The following is a 20,685-nucleotide window of genomic DNA, read 5'->3' as shown; positions in this document are numbered from 1 at the left end:
TACAAGTTCGTAGCACCCCCCCCCCCCACAAGCCCAGAACTTCCAAATCAAAAACTCAGGAGCAGGGTAGAGGGGGAGCAGTAATCTGTGTTTTAACAAACTGTCCAGGGGATTCTGATGCTCACCCAAGAATGAGAACAATTTCCCCTAAATGAACAGAAAGAGGGGACATTACCAGATGTCTCAAAATAGCCGTTGACTTCCAATGAGCAGTGAACAAGACATCCTAAGAACTTTCTCTTGTGCTTTCACTAATACTATGTATCTTAAGCAAAATTCTTTTGTGTATTTTTAGTTCTTACCTTTAATCTTTGGCAATTCAAGCATGAGTCTATGTCAGATAGAACTGGTCAAATAGACAGCAGCAGGCTGACAAAGACAGATTACCATAGAGCAATTTCATTAAAACTAGCAAAATACCTAGAATCCAAAATGGTCAGTCTAGTTACACTAGTTGACTTTACAAATAAATTGATCAACAACACAGTAAGGTCATTGTTCATTTGGGAATTAGCTATAACAACTTGGAGCACGTTAATCCATCGAATGTAATTTTTTTTTCCAAGTAAAATAATGCCAGATCAGCTTTACAAGATTGGGAGGGTTGTCTTAACCAACTAAGTTATGCCTTAGGAAGAAAGGAATCGTGTGTCCTTGTCACCACTGACTGGTGTCAGGACAGGTTGTCTGAGAAGGATTGGAAGGAAGACCATCACAGGGCTTCCCAGAAAAGTGTACACAAGTGACAAGCATTTCTCCTTCTGCCCTAGCATGGAAGGTTCCATCGTGCATCTGCCTCAGATCGTGGCTCTAAAGAAGAAATATAAGGCTTACCTCTACATAGATGAAGCTCACAGTATTGGGTCCGTGGGCCCAACTGGCCGGGGTGTTGTAGAATTCTTTGGACTGGACCCTCGAGATGTTGATGTGCTTATGGGCACATTCACCAAAAGCTTTGGAGCCTCAGGAGGTTACATAGCTGGAAGGAAGGTAAGCCAGGGATCCCTGTGTCTATTTAAAATCTGAAAGCTCTGGGGCACCTGGGTGGCTCAGTGGGTTAAAGCCTCTGCCTTCAGCTCAGGTCATGATCCCAGGGTCCTGGGATCGAGTTCTGCATCGGGCTCTCTGCTCAGCAGGCAGTCTGCTTCTCCGTCTCTCTGTGCCTGCCTCTCTGCCTACTTGTGATCTCTGTCTGTCAAATAAATAAATAAAAATCTTTTTAAAAAATGAATAAAATAAAATCTGAAAGCTCTGGGGACATAGTCTGCAGGCTTATGTGGATACCCTGAGAGCTTCAGCTCAGTTCAGCACACCTCAGTAGATCATGGCAGCCTGGATACAGTGGGTCCAAGGCCAAATAGGCCCGGAATGGCAAAGAACTCACCCTGTAATGGTGAAGGGAAGCATGTGATACATAATCACGTTATAATAAAATGACAACACCAGCAGTGTACCTAGGCAAAGACTTGATACAAGGAGAGAGATAGTTAACTCTGCAGGTAGTAGCTGAGGAGTCTTAGAATAAATATCATTCTCAAAGGCAGAAGATGGGGGGAGGGTATATTTTAAAAAAGAGGTAATAATGTATACCAAACCACAGAAATGATAAGGGAAGGTTACAGAGCTGTCAGTAGTTTGGTTTTGGGGGCATGAAAAACATAAAGTAGATAACAGCAACAGTGGGCAAAAAACAAGGTTGACTCTGCTACAAGTTCTGGGTTTTAAGAGTTTTCATCAAAATCGTGGCAAGATCAGAAACGCCCTTCTAAGAGTTTTTCTGTGCAAAATAATTCTCTCCCGCACATTGGATAAGCCATAGGTCAAATTGGGTCACCCTCTAATACCTTTTTTTAAGGTTTTTTCCTTCCTTCCTTCCTTCCTTCCTTCCTTCCTTCCTTCCTTCCTTCCTTCCTTCGTTTCTTCCTTTCTTCCTTCTTTTCCTTCCTTCTTTCTTTCTCTTTCTCTTCCTTTAAGTAATCTCAACCCCCCAGTGTAGGGCTCAAACTCATGACCCCTGAGATCAAGAATCGCATGCTGGGCCAACCGAGCCAGCCAGATGCCCCTCTCATATCTCATCTATAGGACTTAAAATTCTGAACTGATGGGATCAGACTATTGAGTGTTGTCCCAGTCATTTTGAGCCAATATCATCAAAGGGGTTGCCCATATAAACCAATAAATGTTTAAAAAAAAAAAAAAAACTAAAGAAAGGAGGGAAGAGCCATGGAGAAAAAGAAAATGAAAAATTCAAAGCTGGCTTTGAGGGATAAAGAAGCCAGTGGTCTGCCCTATATCCAAATCCTAGGGCTGTCTCACACAGACCTACACCTGTCCCAGAGTGACTTGTGAGAGTGACGTTGGTTCCACCAAGGAGACACACCAGACCCAAACCCACAGCATGCAGGTGGCATCACGGCTTATCCAAAATTCCCAATTCCTTACTCATTGTTACCAGCAGGAACAAGAGTTCAGACTCCTGATAAACCAGTTAGACAAATCAGGGACTGCAGCAGGAGACAGTCTGACCAATTGAAATCCTATGATTTAAAACAACAGATTTCACTGTGACCATGAGAGGCACAACTGCTTCAAATGTTCAGGGTTTACAGTGGTCTTGACCCTTCAACAAGCATTACTTTCTTCTGAGCTCAAAGCACTGTTTTCCATCCTCCCTCCACTGGCCTGTGGGAATTAGCTGCGTAATGCTAAAAACATCGGGAATGCTTAGGATCCTACAAAATTTAGCTGAATCTGGTGAAAGGTTAAATGTTCCTTCCTCAACAGTGGAAGCAGAGGGATCAGAGGTTCTCAAATTTAGGAGGTCCCTTATCCGGGCTACATGGCTTTGTGAGCTTGTGGTTTTGTGATTACTTTAGCAGCAGTTCTGAACTACAAAATTTTTAACCAGGCGTAACTCTGTTTCCTGAACCAAGGGCACCTGAATAAACTAAAGTGAGCGGATCCTTGAAATGTTGTCAAATTTGGTACATGTCACATTTTCCCCTTGGAGTTCCTTCGTCGTATATCCACTTTAAACGAAGGCTCATGACTGGTCTGAAGTTAGGACCAGCTCACTCTGGCTCTCTCTTCCTATCCATCCTCAAGCCACTAGGACTGTTTTAAAAGTGTATTTATTTTTATCTATGTAACTTGTATTCATTTGGGGTAGATACTGGGCAATCGTGGAAAATCATTACTCACATTAATCGCAATGCAGAAAAATGTGTAGATCTGTTCATTTCCTTGCTCTTTAAAATATTCATTCTCTACATGCTTCGATGCAAAGAACTTCATCATCCCTAAGCCTCCTCCTCCCGTTCGCTTCCAGGAGCCTTTGTCTTCTCTTCCCCCTCCACACTACACTGCAGTCTCTAAACTTACCACGAGATGGCAGCAAGAATTAGAGTCTTTGGCAGAGGTCCATTAACCAAAGAGAGCCTTAGTTAGCTTCCCTCAAATGGCAAGATAGATACAAAACCTGGAAAACATAGGGCAGTTTCAAGACATGGAGGGTGAGCCAGAGACTGGAGGCCACTTGGGAAAGTGTTTATATGTGTCGTTCCCTGATTTGAAAATCAGTCAAATGCACACCTATCTGGAATGGTTTTGATGAGTAACCGGTTTCCATCTGATTTGATAAGCCCAAGAGTTAATGGAATTTTTGCATCTGCTCATCTGTACCTTTACCTTTTTAAGTTATGTTAATTTTAAATTATGTGTAGTTTCCGTTTAAGTCATAGTTTTTATTCCCCTGGATTTTGAATTATTTTTGCAAAAAAATTTTGACTTTGCGTTTGTTTTAAACTATGCTTTTTAACTGAAAGGACAGGATTGGACAAATGCTAACAGTTTTAATTTGAAAGAAACCTTTCTATTTGGTTATTTAAATACTTAGAGTACAGTTTTTATAGCATTTTATCATATTTTTTCTTGGATATTTTAGAATGTATATCTCAATTTGTGTGATGGGTGGGGGGCGCGAGTAACTGCAAAATATCCAGGATTCTAACCAATGGGTACAAAAGCAACAAAATGAACCATAAAAATGTAAAAGCACACACACTGGGACTTTACATTTTCCTGAAACCCTAATAATTTCAATTTCACTATGTTCATGAGGATCTTAGTAAATCTTGAAATTTGAAAATAGTTACTTGGGTCCAAAGATCTAGAAAAAGATAAAACAGTCTGGCTCTCTTTTTATATGTTAATGTTAGCATTAGTAGTAGATGAACTATATTCCTAATAACAGTTTCTAGGAGGCTCTAGAAGTCTTCTGGAGTTAGTCAAGGTCAGGAATGTGTATATTAACAACCAGATATGTCACAAAAGGAGAAGTGTTCGGAAACAAACAAGGGGAGAAAACGTTGATTTGCTAAGATAGTACCTCAGAGAGTAGAGATTTTGTCTTGGCCTTGGGCTGCCTGTCACAGAATGTCCAACAAAGTCATTTCTGCTTGTTGGAATTTATTGCCCTGGCCTTGCCCTTCTCTCCCCACCTTAGGGGAACCGGCAAAACGGTCTCTCCAGAGCCAGCAAGATTTTGCAATTTTGTTCACTTTGAGTTTGAAGCTACTGTAGATGATCTGAGAACAACCCAACTTGGAACGCTCTGTCCTTTCAAGACCTCTGAGGTCATTACTTCTCTCTACCTGACAAGAGCTCCATGCCGTGAATGTCTTCTTTGGAGGAAACCTGAACTGATGAAGCTAGATTTATGTTTATTTTATACCTTGTGCCAGTCCAGTGGCAGAGAAGGTATTTTCTAAAGACACTGCTTTGCGGAGACCAAATGTTTCTCAGGCATTTGTCCTAAATCCCTTTGTATGCCTGCTGCTAACCACTGGCTTTCATAGTCTCCCCAGGCTGAGCAGAGACCTGCAAATGAGTGGAGCAAAGGTAGCCTTCATGACTGATAGGCCGCAGGGCTGGAATGCTGAAGGAGGGAAGTCAGACAGGGCAGCCAAGTTTGGGGTGAGCATCAGCCCCAGAAGCCTGGGCGCCAGACAAAGTCGGCCCCTCGCAGGAGCCAGCCTCAGCCCCTGCTGCATTTAACAGCCCTTTGAAGTAAATGGGGGTCATGGTATGAACACCAAGATGTTTATTCTAAGAGCCTCCTGTCTGATTTCCTCAGCAAACCACCCTTGCCCTTGAACTCCAGGCCTATGGGTAGAGAAAATAATCAGGGTTTTGAACTTACAAATGGACTTGGAAACCTCAGTAGGAGGAGACCTCTAACCCACTCTGAAGGAAGACATAACCCAGACTTGCCTCGGAGAGACCAAAGCCAACTCTTAATTCAATGCTCCTAGTGCCCGGTGGCAGAATGCGAGAAGGGAATCAGGAACGGGGCTCTGCAGAAGTTACCTAAGGAGCCCCACCTTTGGAAGCATGCAAAAAAATTAACCCCATCCACAAACAGGCCCTCAAAGGAAGGGGACCCAGTCTAAAAGAGATAAGACTGTGGGCAAGAGAGTCTTAATGTTAAAAGGGAAGGATAACTGCCCTGATGAGGCATTTATTCAAACTAAGAATGCACGTGACCTTGGCTTTATGAAATTTCCCAATTTGGAAAGGAAGATTACGGGTTGGGGACATTGAGAAGAGCCCTTGAGGAGCCCAAGGAAGCTTTGTTTTGTTTCTTTGTCTGATCTTTGCCAGTGATGCCCCAAGACTATTTCTGTCCTTGTTCCTAAGAATGCAGCTTAGCAGTTCTCTATATACTTCGGGGACCCTCACCATCCTTCCTCAGTCTCTAAAACCCCTCTGCTTTTCATTAGATCATCGGTATTTACCAGTGCTTGCTAGGTACCCACTGCTGTGGATTTCAGAGGACTGTGTAACTCCATCCCTGCTCTCAAGGGGGTCTCATTCACTTTCAAGAAATAAGAGCAATAGCCCCAAAGCATTTTGAGACTGATGCGATCCACCCACCGACCCACCCCACCCCCGCCACCACCACCACAGGCCAAGCCAGCTCGCTGGTCTGGAAAAGAATTATAGTGTGGTGCTAAGGGCAGGGACTCCAGAGTCAGGCTCTTTGGGTCCAAATCCTTGTTATCCAACCATGCTTTGGTTGGATAATTTTCTGATCTGTTCCATGATTCAGGCATCCCAACTATAAAAGGGAGATAAAAATAGAGTGATTGGGCAGATTAACCCATGTAAAGTTCTTACACTGACGCCTCAAGTGGCCAAGGAATATCAGCTGTGGTCTTAACTTCAAGCCCTATTATGTTTTCGGGACCTTGCCAATTGTCATCAAATCTGGGTTCTCTTTTCTTTAAAACGCTCTTCTCCTTTCTTTTCTTCTCTGTCCTTTACTACCCCAATAAGGATGGAGGAAGAGCTGGGCGGAAAACCTTTGTTTTGCTATCTGGGTGTCCCAATGTGTAGTTCCCTAACCTTAGAATGTTGCCCTCTGCCAAACAAGAGGACTGGCATAGAGATACTTTGAGGAGTTTTTGTGTTTGGGTCCCCTCCTCCCAACCCATGCGCCTAGCTCTAAGGTTTAGTAACTTGCCGGTGGTCACGTATCAGTAAGTGGGAGAGCCAGGATTTGAACCCAAGCAGCCCATTTCCAGAGCTTGTCCTGTAACTCTTCGGTCACGTTTCCCTTCACAGTGATAACCTTGTCTTGGAAGTACTGGCTTCTCCCTCTACTCCCAATTGACTCCTCCATTCTTTGATAATAAGATGCCGTCCTCATTCCCAATTTTAGCACAGGTCCATGCCTCTCCCCTCCTCCGCATCTGTTCAGATCTGCCCATCCTTCAAGGCCAGATAACCTCGTTGAAACAGCCCTTTTCCAGCCCAGGTCCACATGAGGCCCCATCATAGTGTCACCGGCGTCCTACTCACTCTCTTCCGCTTGGCTTCCCCACCATTGTCAGGAGGCACCAACTCTCAACAAACAAAGAAAACCCTTGTTGCTGCTCCTAGAGCAACACTGAACATAGAGCTGTGAGGAAAAGCCTATCTGCAACTACTCTGGAAAATGCCGTTCTCTCTTTAGGTGCTCCCCTCTCTGCCTCCTCCAGAGTGAGCTTTCTAAATACTGTGTGGCCAGTGACTTAAGTCAGGCCATCAACCTGCATATACTCTTCAGATATAGTGAAAACCCACCCAACTGCTTGTATGAGATTCACTAAACAAATGAAGAGATAGAAATTTAATTTTAATTTTACTGGCCTTTCCATCCTCCTTCTCTTCTTAGACTCCCACATCTAAAACAGAGCCTGGAGCAAGTCCTTGTACAAACATGCTGGAAGGAAAAAATGAAAGCAGGGAAGAAGGCCCAGGAGTAGGGAGAGAAGAGAAAAAGAAGAGGATAGGGAAGAGAAAGAAGGGAAGGAAAGGGGAGAGAGAAGAGGGGAAGAGGATGGGAAAGGAGGTAAAGGGAGAAGAAAATACTTAGGAATGGAGAGAAAAAAAGATTTAAATGAATTTGAAACAAAAGAGGGAAATAGGAAATCAGAGTAGAAGAAAAGGAAGAAAAGAAAGAAATGAAGAGTGTGAAATAAAGGACAAGAAGGAGAAAGGAAGTTGGGGAAGAAGAATGCATGGAAGGCGGGATTTTGAATGAAGGTCACACTGAAGGGGGCAGGAGGGAGAGAGGTCAGGACCTGGTCTGGCGGGTCCTCCTGTGGGCCAGATAGATGCATCACATCACCAACCACCTGTGAGACAGACCATTCACTTTACTGAGGAAGATGAACTAAGAATGTTTAAAATGCTTGTGAATGACCATGCCATCCATTCCCCAAGAGACGTGGGAAAGTGAAGGGTGGCCACAGTGCCAGGCTTGGAGGTAGCCGATGAGAGGGGTTTAGGAGGAGATGCGCCTGCGCAAAGTAAGGCTCCTCCCAGTCAACTTTAGGAGGGAATGATCGGAGAAGACCTCTCAGAGGGATTCTTAACTGTCTTCCTGTTCTTGAAGAGAAGGTGGCTGATCCTTAATAGACTCGCTGCTAACGCAGAGAGCTAGCGTTAGACCATTAGCTTTTCTGCTGCGCGTCCCGAGGGTCCCGAGCCATGAACCAGAGCAGGTGAGCCTGTGGATGGTCTGCTCAGCCGATAGATGGCTGAGCACCTCCAGTGCAGCCCTCCCCACTGGGCCTTGAGTTACTGGAACATCTTAAGGTTTTCAGCAGGCTTTCAGCTGGGACCTTATATTCGGCCTTGGGAGTCAGGCATGCAAGTGAAGAATCATTCCTACCACCCCAAGACCAGCAGTCAGTCAACACTCCAAGCAGTGCTGCACAAAAATTCCAATAGCTCTCTACTGTCCAAGACATAACCAGAGTTTACTTGGTCCTAACCTGCACTCTGGTTTAATTTCCCACCTCTCCCTTCTGCCACTCCCTACCCCCACCCCAAGTTTTCTTTTCCTCTTTATCTGTCTTCATTCTTTAAGACAATTCTACTTCCTCACTGAAGCCTTCCCTGTCTGCTCCAGCCAGCAATACCCCTCTCTTTCATCTGCAGTCTTATAGCCCTGTTGCATATACTGATCTGTGTATCCTATTACTTTTCCTCCTATTACTTTTCCACAGGCACAATCTAATGTTATATGCTTAAGGGCAAGAACCACATCCTGTATTCCTGGATATTCCTAAATACTAAACTAGTGTTTGTGCATGCTAGATATCCAACAAACATGTGGGAAATCATTCTCCTTTGTACCTATGGTTTTTGCCTTACAGACCTCAACTCCAAATTCTTAGCATCCCACTTCTGTATACCTAGTAGGTTTTTGAGAGAGATACTAAGAAGAAGAGATGGAAAAAAATAAACATTTTGGTGATGCCCCTTGAAAATGTAGACCACGTTCAAGAATCAAATGTCTTGTGCATTGGTAGATGGGAGGGGACTAGACACAATTCTCACCACCAACACTGAGACTTATTTGCTTTCTATTTTGGTTTCCTCTTTTATTAAAGGACCTTGTGGATTATTTACGAGTTCACTCACACAGTGCTGTTTATGCTACATCCATGAGCCCCCCAATAGCAGAGCAAATCATCAGATCAATGAAATTTATCATGGGACTGGATGGGACCACACAAGGTAAGAGGGTCTGCAGTGGGGGACAACTCCCACAAATCCTTTCTTAGACTTCTCTCTACCTTCCTTCTGCCTCATTCAGTCTGCCCCCTTCTCAGATATACACCTTTTCTTAATGTAACCCAATTTGTTAATCAATTTGTATAAACCCAATTTGTACATGATATATAATCATATATAGTACAAAAATGTACTAGAACTGCTGCCAACACACACACAGAGAGAGAGAGAGAGAGAGAGAGAGAGAGAGAGAGAAATGCCTTTTTAAAGCAAAGAAAACTTTCTAATTTCCTCTTAATGTGATCAGCAAATCTGGATAATTTTGTGTAATCAGTTGAGTTAAAATGAAGCAAACAGTTGTGTGTATTTGCCTGCACTTGCTTGGGGCCGTCACTTGTGTTTCCCTGGGCGCACAGTAGGGCCACTTCCCATTTGAGGATAGGTGGACAAAACATGAACAATAACTTTCCTTTTCCATTTCCTTCTTTTTTTTTTTTTTTTTTTTTTTTTTTTTGCATTTGGTCACTACAGCCAAAGTGTGCTACTGTGTTCAACCCAAATGAGCTTAATCTTCTTTTGAAAAATTGTTTTAGCAAAGCCTTTTGGAACTTGCCTTCTACTTCTAGATATAGTTTACGGGACTTCTACTACATGTCACAGTGGGGATGCAATGGTGAATAAGGCAGGTCTTGCCACCAGGCAATCTCCAGAGTGCATTTATGGAAGTAGCAAAATCTCCCAGCCCCAGGAATGGTGAAGGGACCATAGAATCCATGTGCTCCACCCGACCTCCCAGCTTGTGGGAAGCCCTCCACTGTTAACTGCCATCTTCCAAGCCTACTATTTCAGTAGAAGTGTGGGGAGATCCATTTCCCAATTTTATTAAAGCAGCAGTATACTTCACTCATATGCAAATTTTACCCAAAAGTCTACTATCTAAGACAGATTATAACAGGGTTGGGCTGGTTGAAGTAGCATGTACACCTACCTCAGTACTGACAGCCCCTGAGGCCCTTCTCCTGAAGCCTAGCGCCCCCCAGGACACCAGTTTGAAAACCGCAGGAAATTGGCTTGCAGAGTGATTTTGTTCCTTCATGTAAAATGGAGTGATTAATGGTTTTCCAAAGCCTCTTCCAACCTCGTCTTTGGAGTTTTATGGTTCTGTCTCTTGTTGAATAGTTGGTGTGAAAAGGAAATGGAAATCCAATCTAGGGAGGCCACGTGGTGCAATGGTTAGGAGCAGAAACTGAAAGTAAACTGGAATCCTATGGCTCTGTGGCCATAGGCAAGTGATTTAACTTACCTGTTCAGCTCTGGGCAAGTGACTTCCTTGTGCTTCAGTTCATCCAGCTATAAAATGAGGAAAATAATACTGACGAGCTCATGCTTTTGTGAGAATCAAGTAAATTAAGTTATACAAAATACTTAAAATTATGTCTGAAAACAATTATTTAGTAAGCATCATATAAGTGCTTGCTGCCATTATTTGCTACTATTATTGAGGTATTTAGTTCTCGGGAGAGAAGTATTTGGACTACATCTCTGGGATGTTGTAGGAAAGATTCTTATGATGGAAGTCAGGTAAGACTGGGTGTCCTCCAAGGCCCTGGATTAGTCAGGATAAGCAAAGTTATGCCACCATAACAAACAAACCCTGAAAATCTCTATGGCTTAACAGAACTGAGTTTTATTTCTTGCTCACACCAAGTCTAACACAAATCAGATAACTCTCCGCACAGCTGTCCTCTAAAGAAGCACCAGTTAAGCCTACTTCTAGCCTCCACAGTCCCCGTGGCAGGGAACAGAGAAACTTCAGCCTGGAAGTGACACCACCTTGCTTATAGTCCTTTGGCCAAAACCAGGCATATGACCAAACCCGGATTTGAGGGAGGAGCTGGTAACTTAAAGGATGTGGATATGGATAAGCAGAAATCTTTCAACCTGTTAAACCTGAAGCTGGAAATAAAGCTGCATCTGTGCCCACATGAACTGTGTGGTTGTATGAAAAAACTAGTCTGGAACCAGTGGCTGCTCACAAAGCCATTATTAATGATCATATTGAAATTTATTCATTTCTCCTTTTTTAAGATTTTATTTTATTTATTTGAGAAAGAGCATGAGCAGTGGGAGGGGCAGAGGGAGAAGAAGATGCCCCCACTGAGCAGGGAGCCCAAAGCAGGGCTTGATCCTATACCCTGGGATCATGACCCACAGAAGGCAGACACTTAGCCACAGAGGGACCCTGAACTTCATGCATTTCTTTTCTTTTTTTTTTTTTTTTAATATGTTGAGTTAGCTAACATACAGTACATCATTAGTTTTTGATGTAGTATTCAAGGATTCATTATTGCATATGACACCCAGTGCTCATCACAACAGGAGCCCTCCTTAATATCCATCACCTGGCTACCTCATCGCCCCCGCTCCCTTCTGTAACCCTCAGTTTGTTTCCCAGAGTCCAGCTCATGGTTTGTCTCCCTCTCTGATTTCTTCCCCTTCAGTTTTCTCTCCCTTCCCCTATGGTCCTCTGTGCTATTCCTTATGTTCCACATATGAGTGAAACCGTATGATAATTTTCTTTCTCTGCTTGGTTTATTTCAATTAGCATAATCCCCTCCATTTCCATCCATGTTGATGCAAATGGTGGGTATTCATTCTTTTTGATGGCCGAGTAATATTCCATTGTATATATGGATCACATCCTCTTTATTCATTCATCTGTTGAAGGGCATCTTGGGTCCTTCCACAGTTTGGCCATTGTGGACATTGCTGCTATGAGCATTAGGGTGTGTGTGCCCCTTCTTTTCACTACATCTGTATCTTTGGGGTAAATATCTAGTAGTGCAATTGCTAGGTTGTATGGTAGCTCTATTTTTAACTTCTTGAGGAACCTCCATACTGTTTTTCAGAGTGGCTGTACCAGCTTGCGTTCCCACCAACAGTGTAAGAAGGTTCCCCTTTCTCCACATCCTTGCCAACATTTCTTGTTTCCTGTCTTGTTAATTTTTGCCATTCTAACTGGTATAAGGTTGTATCTCATTGTACTCCATGCTTTTCTTAATGGAAAACAATTATTTAAGATTAAGTTAAAATGCAAGTTAAATGAATTGTCCTACAATAATCAGAATTTTCCTTTGGTCTTATCTTAAAGATAAATAACTAGGAAAGTTACCTGAAAATTAGCCTATGTCTCAGTAAGGATCACTGGTTTCTTTTTTTTTTTTTTAAAGATTTTATTTATTTATTTGACAGATAGAGATCACAAGTAGGCAGAGAGGCAGGCAGAGAGAGAGGGGGAAGCAGGGTCGCTGCTGAGCAGAGAGCCCAATGCAGGGCTCGATCCCAGACCCTGAGATCATGACCCGAGCCGAAGGCAGAGGCTTTAACCCACTGAGCCACCCAGGTGCCCCAAGGATCACTGGTTTCTTAAGCCCTTTAGTGTATATGCTGTCAGAAGCAGTTGATTTATGTGTAGTCAACCTGACAATCATTCCCTTCCCTCCTCTGGATTGGTTTCCCACTTCATCATAGACAGAACTCACTTCATTTATCTGATCACAGCTGAAAATCTGCAGAAAAATCACATTGGAAGATACAATCATTTATTCTTTGATAGTCATCTATCATCCATTTTTCTTCCTCTGAGGTGGGAGATATCTCCTTTGGTTCTCTCTTTTCACCTAATAATTAAAGAATTACTTGCTTATTTTTTTTTTTTACCTCCCACTTAAAGTTTCTCACTTTCCTCCTCTTGCCATCTTAATAGGGAAAAGAGAGAAAGAAAGAACAGAGAAGGCAATGTATGAAGCCTGTTTTCTTAGAGTCAAGATGGGAGAACCCGGGGGAAAGATAGGACAATTTCTTTTTGAAGGGGTCAACAAAGGAAAGTAGTAGAAGAGAAAATTGACTGAATCATCTGCCAAGTTTCAGATCGTTCTATCTGACACATCTTTTGAAGAATTCAAAGGCACCAGTGAGTGTTCATGCTGGTCTCATTGACGACAATGCCTGCTTTAAATAAAATTAATAGGACAGGTTGAGAACATTGCATTAACTCACCCGTCTCTGCCGAGATACACGGATTCTCGGGGTAAAGTTGTCTGGAGCTCAAAGGGACACACTGTGTCATTCCGGAGCTGCCTTACAGGATCTGAGAAAGAGAGCACGGCTCCAAGCCTTCATGTTTAGCCCACTCCACTGCAACTGTGATTGGAGCCTTTCAAGGCTTTGTTTTGGGTTGAGTTTGGGGAGCAGTTGGCCAGATCTGTCCCTTGATGAATATCTTCACTTTAATCTGCAATGCAAAGCCATAGGCTTCAAAGAAAGGCAAGCCACAGGAATAAGGTCAGGGTTCCTTTGAAGCCAAGGTTCAAAGATGAAATAGCAGTCTCTGTGAAATGACAACGTTTATGCACAAACAGCCACCTTCCCTCTGCAGCCGGGCTACTTGTGGAGTTCGGGCACACGGACTGAGAAGCTGCGGGCCGTGCAGGCATTCATTCCACGTGCACCAGGGCCCTTCTAATCTCCTGACCTGTCCCATCATGCAGTGCAATGAGCCCAGAGTGGAGATTTGGTTTCTCCATCCTCATGGTTGTTGAGTGGTCCCTAAGCCAAATCAGGGCTCTAAGCCCTTTAAGGGCAAGGAATGTGTCTTGAATTAATCTGCTGTGCCTCTGAGTGTCAAACCCAGTGCTCGGCTTAATAAATACATCACAATTCAACTTCCATCTTGCCGGCCTACTCGGTTTTAGGTCAGAGTTTCTGCTAAACCAGGTCAAGGGAATGCTTATCTCAGAGGAGTGGAAGCCAGGAATGTGTTCCACACCCGTGAGTCCGCTGAAGGGATCACTTAGTACTGGGGACCCGCTGTAACTGACATCACTTTTGAAGAGGTGCAGGAAGATCGCAGCTCTGTCATTTGCTTCGCCTCCACTTGGCACAAACAGTTGACAGGGCAGGGCCCCAAATCATAGCAACCCCCCTAAGGAAAGCACCAGCAACAGGTGTCTTGTTATTATTTATTTAAATCTTGCATGCATGTTTTTCAATGCATCTGTCAATATTATTTTTGAAATGCCAATTTAGCCTTCCTTCCCCACTCTCCCTTTCTGCACTCTGAGGAGAAAATAGAGTTGTATCTCAGGGAGGATTAAGGGTATGTTCTCTGTAGCTAGACTGCCTGGGGCCCGGTCCCCAAGTGCCTTTGCTCCATGACGGGCAAACTGCTTACCCTTGCTTAGCCTCCGTCCCTTAATTTTAATCGGGGTTGTCCGTAGGAGTAAATGACGTCATACAGGTAACAAACTTAGCGCGACACTTGATAAATAGGAAATACTCAATAAACCTAACAGTTACCATTAGTATTATTTTTTAAAAAGATTTTATTTATTTTTTTAAAGATTTTATTTAATTATTGGACAGACAGAGATCACAAGTAGGCAGAGAGGCAGGCAGAGAGAGAGGGAAGCAGGCTCCCTGCTGAGCAAGGAGCCCAATGCGGGGCTCGATCCCAGGACCCGGGGATCATGACCTGAGCCGAAGGCAGAGGCTTTAACCCACTGAGCCACCCAGGCACCCCATGAAAAGATTTTACTTATTTACTTGACAGAGAGAGTTCAAATAGGCAGAGCGGCAGGCAGAGGAAGAGGGAGAAGCAGGCTCTCCTCTGAGCAGGAAGCCCAATGCGGGGCTCAATCCCAGGACTCTGGGAACATGACCTGAGCCAAAGGCAGCCCCTTAACCACCTGAGCCACCCAGGCGCCCCCATTATTACTATTATTTTAAGTCATCTGCTTTCTGCCCTTCTCCAGATTGTCAAGTTTTTACTCACTGGAGAGCTCTGCCTTTCTCTCAGACCTGTACCTCCTCCACCAGCAAATCCCACAACACGTCCTTAGCTTTATTTCCAGAATCTGGTCTCTTCTTGTGAGCCTCAGCTCTCCCTCAGTCAGCTCCCACCCATGTTACTGGAGTAGCCCCTGGATATCCTCTCCACTTCCACTCTTGTCTTTTGTAGGACTTGTTTTCCATACAGAAGCCAAAGTAATTTTTTTTTTCTAAAAGTGTAACTCAGAATACCCCCCTTGCAGAACGTTTCACTGCTTCCCATCCTGCTGAGTGTGAAGCCCAGACCGTGGCCTTCAAGTCTTCTCATGATAAGGTCTTCTGTTTTCCCACCATCTCTCCCTTGCTTCGTTTACTCCAAGAAGCTGGCTTCCTTGCTCTTCCTAGAATGCAGGGAACGATGCCTACAGAGGCACTGTGCCCTTGCCAGCCTCTCCAGCCCAGCATTGCTGACCAATATCTGTGTGGCTCCTCCCGCATGTCCCTAGCGTCTTTACATAACATTAGCCTGTTAGGGGAGTGACCCTATATTAAACTATGCTCCCTCCTTGTCCCTCTTGTTCTCCTTACCTCGCTCTTGTCTTCATGGCATTTGGAAGCACCTGACAAATGAAGTAGATATCGCCTTGCTTTTTGTTTTCCTTCCTTAGAACGTAAACTCCAGGTGAACAAACATTTTGTCTTGTTTTATTCATTACACTGAGAACAGTGCCCGGCAGTTACAGGTGCTCAACAAATGCTTGTGGAAAGACAGAATTTTCTCTTTCCCTCTTTGCTCCACAAAGAAATGACCTTTGTTTCCTTCACTCCTCTGTGCTTGATTCTCTCCGTTCCCACATGCTACAGGCATAGCCCCTTTTCTCAGTGATGAACTGTTCTCTTCCCGCATCCTTTTTAGCTTTCCCTCACCCCTTCATCCTCTTCAACCAGCCAATGAGTTGCATCTCTTCCACGGCTGCAGATTTTCCTGAAACGGTGGCATTTGCTGCCTGTCCGCGTCCCCCCTTCTCCCCACTCAGCTTTCAGCAACTTGAGCTTGTCCTGAGCCCATTTCCGTGGCCTCTGCCCCCTCGAAGTTCACTAGCCCTTCACTGGCTAGATTTGACTGACCTCTCCAACTCTTCCTCTCTTTGAAGTCTTCTCTTAATTATGGAGATGCTCTTCTTTTCTGGTTCTTTTTTTATTTTTCTGTCTGTTCTTACTCCCCATTTCTGTGAGGTATGCATGCCTGCCTGCATTTGCCAGAATTCCATCTTCGGTTCCCTTTCAAATTCCCTCTGCACAGGCACACCGCCCCCCCCCCCACACACACATATACACCCCTTATCCTTTCCCTTATGTAGAGACATGATTCTCAGATTTGAGCCTGTATCAGAATCACCTGGGGGGATGGTGAGAACAGGCTGCTGACAGCTTTGGGCTCAGAAATGCTTGTCGCGGGGCGCCTGGGTGGCTCAGTGGGTTAAGCCGCTGCCTTCAGCTCAGGTCATGATCCCAGGTCCTGGGTTCGAGTCCTGCATCGGGCTTTCTGCTCAGCAGGGAGCCTGCTTCCTCCTCTCTCTCTGTCTGCCTCTCTGCCTACTTGTGATTTCTCTCTGTCAAATAAATAAATAAAATCTTTAAAAAAAAAAAAAAAAGAAAGAAATGCTTGTCGCATGTCTCATAAGCTCCCAGGTAATGCTGAAGCCGTTGCCCCAGGGACCAGACTGAGAATCACAGGTGTATGATGATCTGTAGTCACTTCAGTTTCCTCCCTCCCATCAGGTTGTCCCATCACTCCGTGAGACATGAAGTGATGACTGGGGACACGTGGGCAACTTTTTCAGACATCGGTGGCACTAAAATTAGCATATAAATGTAAGAGCAAAACTAGATATAGACATAGGGCAAGAATCCCAAGAAAGAGGTTGGCTGTGGCCAGGCTCAATGCTGAGATGGCCAATATTAAGTTTTCAGAGGCTCTGCTCCATCCTTTGGAGGAAAAGATGGCCCAGAACAGATACATTATCAGTACCTGTATTGTGCTTAGTGCATAATTGGGACTTAGAATGTTTCTTTTTAATTCAATTTGGAAAATGTATATCAGAGACCTACTAGGTGTCAGACACTGTGCTTACCACTGGTGATGGGAACATGATGGGTCTCTATATTCATTAGAAATTCACAGCCCACAGGTGCCCGATAGCCCAGTATTCCATACCCTCACGAAGTACCTGTGTTCACAACAGCCTCTCCCTTCAACCTGCCCTTCTATATAACTTTTTGAAGTACAGAGAGTCATTAGGAGTTCATTATCACAGGACTGATTATATTATTTGATTTGAAAGGAGACATCAGACCCAAGGATTGCCATTTCTCTAGTAACCCGTATCTCTTGGGATGGACGGAGTATAATAAATACTTCAGTTTTTCAGAGCATCTATAATAGGTGAACTCCATTCAGTGAGAAAGGAGATCCCCAATGGGCAACTGCTAAGTTTAAATTAAATTATGAAGAAGGAAGTTTAGTAAGTTAAAATAAACTACAACCAAGTCTTTCATATCCATAACTTGGGAAGAATGGCTTTTCCGATTACTGTGTGGGGTCTGCTTGACTTTGCACTGTAATTATCAGCCTCCTATTGGCTACTCATTTTCCTGCTGTGATTGTTACAATTTTGTTGATATGGTGTTGAAATGACATTGGCACTTTTCTTAGAAAAGATGGTCTGCTCAATCTAATACATCTTTTGAATATGCTAAGATTTATGCTAAGAATATGCTAAGATGCTAAGATTTTGTAATACTTTCAATTTCCCATCAGGATGAAACAGCAACTATACACTTTATCAAGCACTGCCTCCTTGGGCACCTGGGTGGTTCAGTCTTTAAGCATCTACCTTTGGCTCAGATCATGATCCCAGGGTCCTGGGACTGAGCCCTGCATCAAGCTCCCTGCTCAGTGGGGAGCCTTCTTCTCCCTCTCCCACTCCCTCTACTTGTGTTTCCTCTCTCACTCTCTCTCTCTCTCTCTCTCTCTAATGAATAAATAAAAAATTAAAACAAAACAAAACAAAACACTTACCTCTTTGCCAACATGCAAGCTACAGACCCATTTATTTGAATATCTAAGTTTAATCTGGACATGTAATTTTTTTAAAGATTTTATTTCTTTATTCATAAGAGATGGAGAAAGAAAGAGGCAGAGGGAGAAGCAGGCTCCCCAAGAAGCAAGGAGCCCGATGTGGGACTTGATCCCAGGACCCTGGGATAATGATCTGAGCTGAAGGCAGATGCTTAACCATCTGAGCCACCCAGGCGCCCTGGACGTATAATATTTTTAATTTTTTGTGTAACATCAGTTTTTTTAGATACAAAATTTTATCAGAGACAGGAATAGCTTTGGAAAAAATCTAGCTATAATTAATAGGTCAGTACTTACATTTGAATGACTCCACTGGCTAACTCATTTCTTATTTTACCAAAATGGCTTTATGAAAAAATCATCATATCTGTGATTTAACCATCCTTCTCCCTTCTGTCACTTCAGTGCTAGACTGTTAGGATGATCACCAACTTTTTTAATAAAAAAAAAAAAAAAACTCTTTTTTGCTATCATATGCATGGAAATATTTGATGTTTATAATTGAGTGGCCAGGAGTATCCCTAGAAATGAAAACAGTAGTGAGAATGCACTTGGAAGAGAAAATGTATACAGATTTGCAGTTCCTAATGTATAATACCCAATTTAAGTAGCCTAAACCTTCATCACTGCTAATAAAGTCTCCCAGTCATATGCAATGAAGTTAAGAAAAATGAAATTCTCTATTTTTATTCAAAGTCACATTTGTCCCTCTTCGCCCTTTAACAGGGAGTTTGTGAATAGTAGGGGGGGATGTGTCTGGATATTATGGCCATAGAGGAAAAACTAAAGGTAAAATTAAGATGAAATAATGGGGATGCCTGGGTAGCTCAGTTGGTTAAGCCTCTGCCTTCAGCTCAAGTCATGATCCCAGGGTCCGGGGATCGAGTCCTGCATCGGGATTCTTCCTCAGCCGGGAGCCTGCTTCTCTCCCTGCCTCTGTCTACCACTCTACCTGCTTGTGCTCTCTCTCTGTCTCTCTCTGTCTCTCTCTGACAAATAAATAAAAGTCTTTTAAAAAAAATAAGATGAGATAATGAATTGTGTTCTTCCTGGAAATAAAGCAATTCACTATATAGGGTCCTTAAAGGTAGGGTAATTTGACAGGATGGAACAATAATAGGGAGTTTTATCTTATTAATTTAATGTTTTCTGAAGGTTGTGGGCAGAGATTATTGCTACCAAAGGACTACACAAATAAGCACAGTATTACTAGGATCCTTCCTCAGTCATTTTAGATATTACCGATCAAACTTAGATATTATCCAAATAATTGCCTCAATTCTCCACTTTCAAGATGAAGAAAAAGCTTAACAAGCCTAAGAGAGCCTGGAAACTGGTTTTGGTGTACTTGAGCACGAAAGTTAAGGGCGGATGGGGAAACTGAGTCTGCAAATGGAAGCTAAGTACCCTCAGCCGTTGTGCCAGTACAAGGAATTCTTCCTCAGGCTGGCTTCCTTTGCCTGCTGGCAAATCAAAACTGATGGGCCAGGATCTGAGGAGGAAGTATTAAATAGACACACTCCCAAACAGAGGGCCTGCTCACACTAAATCTTTCTGAGATTTTATTTCCTGCTTGACTTGGGAAGTACTCAAAACATTCCATCTGGGAAGAGGTCCTTACCTGGGATCTACTCTGTAAACAGAGTAGGTTTACAGGTCTGTTTACACATTCCATGCTGTCTTTGGCAGGGCTGGGGAATGAAGACTCTTGGGGAATGGGATCACTCTCCTTTATCCCCATGAGAGGCTCTCCATCCCTGAAGTGAGGAAGTGATTTCTTTTAAATCAAAATTTGCTTATATTATGGTGTCACTATTTTATGGCAACATTGCCTATTCTAAAATTAAAACTGAGTATTCTGTCCCTTCATTGCAAAATCCCTGGTAGATTCTATTCACTGAGAATATCTGAGGGGCTGAAGATGACCGGTTTCTGTGCAAAAAGGAACAATTAATGGAAAGGGGACATGTATTGTTCATTGAACAAGTTCAGATCATATTTAAAATCACCAGATAATTGGCACCAATAAAATTTTTTTTAGCCTCATCAACAAGGAAAGGGTCTATCTTCAAATTGGAAGAAAACAATTAGAACTTTCTCTGGTTCCCCAGAAGCTTGTAACCTTTCCTCGTTTTGATCCCTTGACCACCACATAAGAACTTCCTTGCTCCTGACCCCAGACAGACACAAGTGCCCTTGTGCTTTCTGCCACCCACTCATCTCTCAGAACTGGTTCAGAACCAAACTCAGGGCCCAGATGAACTTTGGACTCAGAACATCTTGGAATGGGACTTCATGCAGGAATGACCCTTCTAACTTCTGCCACCAACACTAACCACCCTTTCTAAAATATCACCCATTTCTTTGTGGGTGACTCTCTCTACTCCCCTGTTCTGCACCATTTTTCTTCATAGTACTCACCACCACCTAGAATTATATACTTGCTTCCTTGGTTTGTCTGTCTCCCTCAGTAGAATACAAATGCCATGAGGATAGGACCCTGTCCCCAACCCCAAGCAATATATGTTGATGGGATGAATGACCCCGTTCAATGGGAGCTTTGGCCATATACCATCAACTATTCACCAGGCATTGGTCCCTCCCTTATGTATGCTCAAGATATCTCCTCCATCTGGAAGGCCTTCATC

General features: G+C 43.4%; 1 protein-coding gene across 1 annotated transcript in view; it reads left to right on the top strand.

The window, feature by feature from the left end:
* The window catches only part of SPTLC3 (serine palmitoyltransferase long chain base subunit 3), a 136,973-nt gene that overhangs the window by 90,711 nt on the left and 25,577 nt on the right, over positions 1-20,685 (top strand). Inside the window, exons 8-9 of the mRNA XM_047746890.1 lie at positions 771-990; positions 8,943-9,069. Of these exons, the coding sequence (XP_047602846.1) occupies positions 771-990; positions 8,943-9,069 (347 nt within the window). The remainder of the gene's footprint in view (positions 1-770; positions 991-8,942; positions 9,070-20,685) is intronic.

Source organism: Lutra lutra, chromosome 9, assembly GCF_902655055.1.
Source record: "Lutra lutra chromosome 9, mLutLut1.2, whole genome shotgun sequence".
Lineage (NCBI taxonomy): Eukaryota > Metazoa > Chordata > Mammalia > Carnivora > Mustelidae > Lutra > Lutra lutra.
This window is presented reverse-complemented; position numbering and strand designations above follow the sequence as displayed.